Source organism: Hipposideros armiger, unplaced genomic scaffold (genome assembly GCF_001890085.2).
Source record: "Hipposideros armiger isolate ML-2016 unplaced genomic scaffold, ASM189008v1 scaffold_478, whole genome shotgun sequence".
Classification (NCBI taxonomy): domain Eukaryota; kingdom Metazoa; phylum Chordata; class Mammalia; order Chiroptera; family Hipposideridae; genus Hipposideros; species Hipposideros armiger.
This window is the reverse complement of record NW_017731828.1, coordinates 1,035,017-1,043,301: the sequence shown is the minus strand read 5'-3', so window position 1 is coordinate 1,043,301 and position 8,285 is coordinate 1,035,017. Positions and strand designations below refer to the sequence as shown.

Sequence of the window (8,285 nt, the reverse complement as noted above, 5' to 3'; positions counted from 1 at the left end):
TTTTTTTTCTGGGAACCTTCTTAGAAAAGAGTGTATGTACTTCAGATGACATTAATTAGAAAGGAAGGATAAGTAAATAAAGAGTGTGCTGGAGCTTGTTAATAATGAAGTCCCCTCGAGACTAAGTTTGCAGATGAAGTTAAGAGGTGAGACAAGGAGGGGGGGGCTGCACTCACACCCCCACACCCACTAGCACGTGTGTGTCCCTGGTAGGCTCTGTGCTCTTATCCTCGCCTTCCCAAGGTCTGGCATGTAATACATATCTTCTGAACTAAATGTCTATCCTAGCAACAGAGGGACGAGAAAGACTTAGTCAAGGATCCTGTAATAGGCACGGAAAGAAAGAAGCATCCTGGGGGAACTTAGGAACCCTTTAAGGTGTTCTTGTAGGTACTAAGCAGGGATATTTCTAATCCTCTGAAGAGCTACAGGTATATATTATAGTAAGGGTAACTAGACCAGTGCTCGCAGCACTTTTAATCACTTAGAAGCTCTGTAGGCAATATTAAAGTCAGCCGAATAATAATTAATTTGCAGTAGAAGTTCCTGAAAAGTACCCAATTATACAAAGATATTTGAATATCTTTATCAGCTAAAGCTGATTGTCCACCTCTTACAGAAGAGCATAACTAGCTGTTCTTTTCTGAATAGTATTAACAAGGAAGTATGGGTTTATAGACATAGCAATACTGAATGAACTGTAATCTTCATCCCTGCTTATCTCATCCAACTACCCTGGGGCGTTAACTCCATAATCCAAGGCGCCCCCTGAGGTGGGCTCTGTGACTGCCAGTGCTGTGCCCTAGAAGGAAACCACCAGCTTCTGGGCAGCTCTTCTCATACCATCTTCATGAGAGGAGGTGCTGAATTCCTTCCATTAGACAAAATAAAGGTACTTGCCCCACTTAGCAGAAAAAAAAAATGTAAGAAAAATATATCTGTTTTCCTGTCTGCTCATGAGGCCTAACAGATACCCAAACAAATAGCAAATGCCTTCTAACAATAAAATGTAAAAAGCACACCCACAGTTCCACAGAATATATTGCTCATACATTTGTCATCGCACAAATCTTGGTTTCATGTTGTTGCCTACCACACTAGCATGTTTTTCTGCTGGTAAAGTGTTCCCTGTTTGGTGGAAAATATAACCAGTGTTCATGGTGTTTGACAGAGGACACTGACGCCTGGATGTCACATCACTGGGACAAATGTGAGGCCCACCCTTCTAGAGGAGCATGCTCTGTAAACTTCAGTGGCAGAAGACGCACAAGAGAATACTGCTGTTAGGCAGCCATTAATCGTCCCATCGTGAGTCAAATAGAATCCTGGTAGTTGCAGAATCAACCTACTACTGAAAGCCTTCCGATGTCTGAGGCTGACCCAGAGGTGACTTGTCGGGGATCTTGGCAAGGGTGGGGGAGGAGGAGAAAACATTTAATGGGCTCAGGGCTCAGGAGGGACAGCAGGGGAAATCAGACGACTGCTCATCTCTAGCAGCTATCATCTAAATGATCCAAATCACCTAATTTATAATCTGAGTTAAAACCATAGCTGTATATGTCCCGTTCTGACTGCTGTGACAGGCTGGGGGGTACCAGGGTAAGGGTGGGCGTAGGGAGACAGGGCCTGAGGAGGAAGAGAAGAGAAAGAGGGAGGGGTAGGGGATGCAGGGGTGGGGAAGTGAGACGGAATGAGGTGCTCGCTACTCTGCTACCTTACGAACACTTTGGGCTTATCCTGTAGAGCCCCAGGGCACAGTCTCAACATGGCTTATCCGTAACTACAAACAACACAAGGTATAAGGGCATGCTTTATTTTCCACAATCAGTTCACATCTGCAAGGTCCAATGTGTGTGAATCACATTTTCATAAATCAAAGTTGCATTTTAATTGGTGAAGTTAGTGCACTGCCATGATGAGTAAACAGTGATTCCCCATAGTCTGTTATTTCCCTAAGAAGAGAACTCCAAAATCCCCTGTCTGGCTTTTGAGGCCTCTATAGCCTCCCCACACTTTATCTTGCTGTCTTGTTTCCTACTGGGGGCTCAGCTCAGTCCTGTTAGCCTCCTGATGGTCTGCTAGGCTGGACCCTTTCCCGGCACCATCATGCCCTTTGTCTGCAGGCTGTTCCCCTAACTGATGTCTTCCCTCTCCTTCCCTGAAGCTAATGAAGTCTAGTGATCCTTCTGCAGGGTCTTCTTCAAGTCTTACCTCCTTTATGAGATTCTCTCAGTAAAAACAACTGTTACTGAGGTCTTACTATGGATCAGGTGTTGACACTGTGCTAGCATTTGACATAGATGGTTGCTAATTCTCAAACTACTCCCTTAAGAAAATATGACTCTCTACTCGGAGAGATTAAGTGACATCCCAGCGATCACATAAATAGTATGCAGCAGAGCTGGGTTTTAAACCCACGTCTGCCCAACTTTGAAGCCCTGGCCCATTCCACCACACCATGCTGCCTCTTGCTCACTCACATCCATCCCCTCTGAACCCTTTTTATCCATAGTTGTACCCTCTGGCTTTGCGCCTACTTGTCTCTTGGGTATTCACTGTAACAGAGCAAGTGGAATCAAGTTTCTTGAAGATAAGGATTTACCTTGTCTCACCCTAGAGCTTAATACAGTGTTAAGCCTATAAAGGTATTCAAATGGTGAAAAGAATGAGATGATTTGTCATAGAAACAATCACTCCATCTTATTCTTTTTTGAAAATTTGAAATCTTTATGTTGCCCCAAATCAGTTTTGTTTGGCTTTATTGAGTAATTTTTGTTATTTGACATTATCTTTGTTAGCAGCTAAAAGTCACGGTAGTGGCTAAAAGTCATGGAAATGAAGCCAACATTCTCTATAGAGAGGGAGGAAAGGAATAGGGAATCTCAGGTTATGATAAGAGAAAATTAGGAAGACAAGAAGATTAAGAAAAGGCTCAACCTTTCAATCACAAGTATAAGGAAGGGGTCCATTCTTTATCCCAAAGAGATATTAGAAAAAGGGATTTAGGGTGAGTTTATGAGAGGAAAAAACCGAAAGTTTACAGGTAAGGCGACAAAGAAATCAGGCTATAAGGAAACACCAAGGGAAATGCCATATCATTATTTTGCAGGATATGTGTACCATTTTCTGTGTTTCTAGCAATTCATACTGTCATTTACTTACCTACTTGTATACTTAATTTACACAGTAATGAATGAAGCTTTATCACTGATCTCTGTCCCCAACAGGCAGGCTGGACGCACATCCTCAGGGTTATTTGGTGGATGCTGAATTTACTCAAAGACAGACTGTACTATTAAAGAAACTCGGTGTGGGTGTATATGGGGGAGGGGAATGTTGGGGGAGGAGGGATGCCGTTATCCAGTATTACCCTGCCAGAATATGGATTGTTACTCTTGAAATGATGGCAAGCTTCTATTCAATTCGGTAGCACTTTTCTACATTACCACTGAACATTCTGATGAAAAATATTTCCAAGAATAACAACATGTAACTGCTGTTATGTCAACCCCGTAATCATGGATTAGAAATCATGGTAAACCAGAGGACCACTCCTTGTGAGTTAGCCCAGGAAAATAGTTTTACCAGTTACTGTATGTATGGTCCTGAAGGACCTAGGAGAACAGACCTGAAGTCGCTGAGTTTCAGTCCCATCACCCCACCCCATGCTCCTACTCTGGTGAGAACACTAAAGTTCAAAGGTAAGAAGCAGCAAAGAGTATGAGCAATCCCCAAATTAAAGAATCCACTTGAAAATTAATCAAAAGTTGGCTGTATAAATTTACCACCCCTCCTCCCAAAATGGTAGGGACCATGGCTTGCATCTCTTAAAGTACCTAGCAAATGGTAAAAGGATGATTTACTATTCAAACTACTAGGGTAAAAGTTCTATCTCTTGTGTTAAGCGTGAAGGAAGTGATACTTCTATGTATCAGCTACACATCAGCTTGGAAAGAAAGGTGTAACAGCATAAACATGAAATTCCTTTTCCACTGCTATTTTCTCCAGCTTCCTGCCTCCAAGCAAAACTGCGGCGCAGACATTTTAGGTATGACTCTGCCATTCCTGGCATAAACTACAAGGAATAGGCAAAGATTTTTTTCTGAAGACTTAAAAGTTCATCTCCCTCTCCATAGATATTAATCCCCATACTTACCATTGCAGTATTCATTCTGGATAATCATGTGGTCATCTTCGACCCACGCAGAGTAGTAACGCACCACGTGGGGGTGATAGCCAAGCACTGCATGAGCATAAACTTCATGCAAAGCCAAATTCCTAAGAGACAGAAAAGCATGGAGAAAAATGAATCAAGATAATATACAGACAAACGTTTTTAAAGGACAAGCTATGAAGCATTATTCACAATGGCAGGACACTTATGGAATGCTCACTGCTTGCTTACTGTCTTATCTCATTTAATTTTCATAACTACTCAGTAAGATACAGTGGCAAGGATGGAGGCTTTAGAAAGTTCAGTGACTAGCCCAAAGCCAAGCTGATGATAGTAGACCAACAAGTAGAATCTTGGTCATCTTGGAACCAAAGGCCATGGTTTTCTTGATTAAACATGGCATAAGTAAAAAGAAGTCTTAGGTGGTCACTGCCTCAACAGCAGACATGTTTTGGATCTTAAATGCACTGTATCATAATCAAAAAGCCTTGATAGGCTTAACAAGATGGCCACCATTGACTTGGCGATAGGCCCTCTACCTTCTCTATGAAGGGGAGACAGAGTCAATATTAAACTCAGCCAATATGATGTAGTCACAGGGACAGTCTTGGAGAGAGATATTCATGATAGAGTAGGAAATCCAACACACAAAAAAGCAAAATATTATGCTCGTTGAGTTTCAGTATAAAAATGAAGAATTCCACAGTCTGCAATTTCAGATTCAGCATAAGTATTATATCCCCACAGTTCACAAAAAAAGCATTGGCTGAATCTGAAAATGTTTGTTTTCCTTGTGAAAAGAAAGAAAAATGACTTATGGGGATGAAAATTAAATTTCTGTTAATGTTTCTCTGCTTAAAGTCTTTAAAACTTGACTATTGAGTTCATTATTAATACAAAGTAGAGATAAACCAGTGAGTTAACAAATAACTTCCTACTTGGCATTAGTTCTGATTCACTAAACAGGCACCAGAAGATCATTCCATATATCTATTTATTAAAAAAAAAATAGGCAGTAAGACCAGTAGTAAAAGCCACAAACCACACACACACACAAACACACACACATATAACCCCACACATGATCTGAAGTGATCACAGGATATTTTAGGAAATAACTTATCTCTGATCTACAAAACTCAGAAAGGTTATGAATGTGAGACAACATATAATAGAGGGGGTGGGGTGATTTTAAAAAGCAGCAAATGGTATGTTTTTAATGACATCAGTGCTATTACTTAAAATATTTTGACAAGAAGAAGCTTTCCAAATCCAAGTTTGTACTTCAAGTACATTTCAAAGGTACTCACTCATTTGATAATTCTGCGAAAGGCTTCATGGAGCGTTTTATCGCATAGAGACATCCATCCAGCCTCTTAATGCACTTGGAGACGGTCCCAAATTCCCCAACCCCAATTTTTTCTACCTCCACGAATTCTTTTTCATAGCGGGAAGTCATGTTGGTTTCTCGTAGAAGGCATCTCTGAAATAGTTTAGTAAAAAGTTAAAACAATCCTTCGTCACATGTTGTGAGCAATAAAATGAAGGCATATTATATTCCTGAATTTAACTAAGTTTTCAAAAAGACTTCTGAGGCCAATCCATTGGATTCTGTCTGTGTCAATATTCACGGTCGTTAGAACCTCCCCAACAGCGGACGACCTTCTCTGTATTATTTATAACCTTCCATACAATGCTGTACTGACATTTCTCTTTCCTATGTTACATTTTTTCTATATATTTCCTCTGTCTGGCCATACTGTTCTTCTCTATGTATTCCTAGAGGGGACACATCTACTCACAGTCAGAGTCACTGTCCTCAGCTGAAGGAGTGGCTGGGGTCTGGGTGAAGCATATTTAAAAACAAAACAAAACAAAACAAAAACTCCCTTTGACACTTATTTACATGTGTCTTACTCTGGATGCTTAGTTTTTATCTCAAATTGAATAAACACGCTTGTGTTCAATTTATTTCCTCAAAAATCTTAGTCTGGAAAACAAAATTGTCAAATTGATTTGTCAGATTATGTGGTCAGATATAGCAACCCCTCCCCCTGCTGGCCAACTAGCAGCATCACTCTATTGCCCAGCTAGTAAACCCCAATCAAATCACTGAGCTTTTAATCAGTTTTCTCAGCAACTACTTAGGATCTTAGCCACTACTCCTCGGGATTCTTCTAAATATTACATAAGTGTGTGTGTGTGTGTGTGTGTGTGTGTGTGTAGCTTAGTACAAGGCTGAGCACATAGTAAATGCTCAGTAAATGGTGGCTATGAGACAAATCTCCATACATTTATATGAATCTCCATCCAAGCTGATTGATCTCCACAAAGTCAACATTTTCCCAGAGTCCCCATTAGCAAGAACTTTTTCTCCTAATTTTGAGTTTTAAAAATCTTGACTCTTACTAGCTCTTCATTGTTGATGTCCAATACCAATCAGTCTTCATCAGCAAGATCAGCATTGCCCTTATCAAACTCTGTTTATTCCATGCCTGGATTCACTATATCTGCTCATCTCCACTCATCTCTCATCGTCTCTAATAGTAAGAATTCTTTTTTGCAAAATGACACCGTGGAATCGGACACACCTAATTATTTCCTGCGAGGATCCCAAACTTCTGACCAGAGGCCTCAAGGCCTCCGACAGGTGCTCACACACCACCGTCCCAACCTCATCTCAGACACCAAATAAGCCCACTCACTCCCCATCACTCCCCAACCTCAAGCCCTCCCCCTCTGTCTGCCGAGCATTGAACATATGCATGTTTTCATGATATTATAAACATCTTAATAGCAATTTCATACTCCACTGACTAAATTATAATTTACTTTGCCATTTATTATTGGACATTTAGTACTCTCCTCTTAGCTATTAGAGCTAAGGCTGCAATAAACATTTCTGGCGATAATATTTACAGTATTATTTTCTTGGATTATCAAATGAGGAATACTAGATCAAAGATGGTAAACATTATTAAAAAATCAATAGATGTTGACACATTTAAGAGCTAAAATTTAATAGATAAACCTCTGGCTTCATGCCGTTTTCCTCTGTTCTGTTTTTCTACTTGGGGACCTTAGATATCTTGATTTTTTCCTTCACTTCTGTACCCCATGACTATAAAATTTCCCCCTGGATCCAAGACAGAAGAGCCTTTAATTTAGAAATACTCCAGGGTAATGATTCAGCAATATACACATCAGACACTGCCTGGTAAAGTAACAACTAGCTGAAAATATAGACTCTGATGAGAGTCCAAATAAATTCAGCTGCAAAACACATTTGCTACAAGGCGGTGGGGGTGGGGGTGGAGGGAAGGAAGGAAAGAAGGTAGGAAGGAAGGAGAGAGAAGGAGGAAGGAAGGGAGGGAGATGAGGAAGGGGAGGGGAGGGGAAGCCAGAGAGGGCANGCTGTGTATGAAAGTTACGGCAGCCCATGAAGCACCGCCCATGGGTCAAATCTAGCCAGCCAACCTGTTTTTGTAAATAAAGCCTTATTGGAAAACGTAGCCATACCCATTCATTTATAGGCTGTCTGAGGCTGCTGTCACGTTATGACAGCAGAGTTGAGTCATTGCAGCAAAGACCACATGATCCACAAAGTGTAAAATATTTACTATCTAGCTCTTTACAGAAAAGTTGACCAACCGCTGGTCTAGACTCTAGACAATTTCAAGAAGGCATGTGCCCCATCTCTATGATGGTCGCTCATTACAGGTAATGGCTGATGACAGTCACCTGTGCCTCCGTAGCTGGCTTCACAGAATGTACGCTCCACACCTTAAGAAATACTTACATTCCTGTTACGACACGTATACACCTCTGTATTTGTATTTTGTTTACTAGCTGGAAAAGGGGAATCTACAATTCAGGCAAAAAAAATATTAAGTTGACTAAAAGCTTACAACAGTCTCCACAACTCATGGCCAAGGAGTCATTTTGGGAACTTTTCAAGTTAAACATTTTAAGATGGATTGTGTATCCAAAACAAGTTGGACTATTAAGCTTATTTAGACAAGGACCATTTTTCAACTCCTTCTTTTATATTTTCAACAGTGCACCGTGTGTGTAATAATCACTTTAAAATGCCTTCAGAACTCTGCCCAAG

General features: G+C 40.7%; 1 protein-coding gene across 1 annotated transcript in view; it reads right to left on the bottom strand.

The window, feature by feature from the left end:
• Nucleotides 1-8,285, bottom strand: part of WEE2 (WEE2 oocyte meiosis inhibiting kinase) — a 32,449-nt gene that overhangs the window by 16,151 nt on the left and 8,013 nt on the right. Inside the window, exons 5-6 of the mRNA XM_019666762.1 lie at nucleotides 5,485-5,657; nucleotides 4,142-4,278 (exon numbers count right to left, since the gene is read on the bottom strand). Of these exons, the coding sequence (XP_019522307.1) occupies nucleotides 4,142-4,278; nucleotides 5,485-5,657 (310 nt within the window). The remainder of the gene's footprint in view (nucleotides 1-4,141; nucleotides 4,279-5,484; nucleotides 5,658-8,285) is intronic.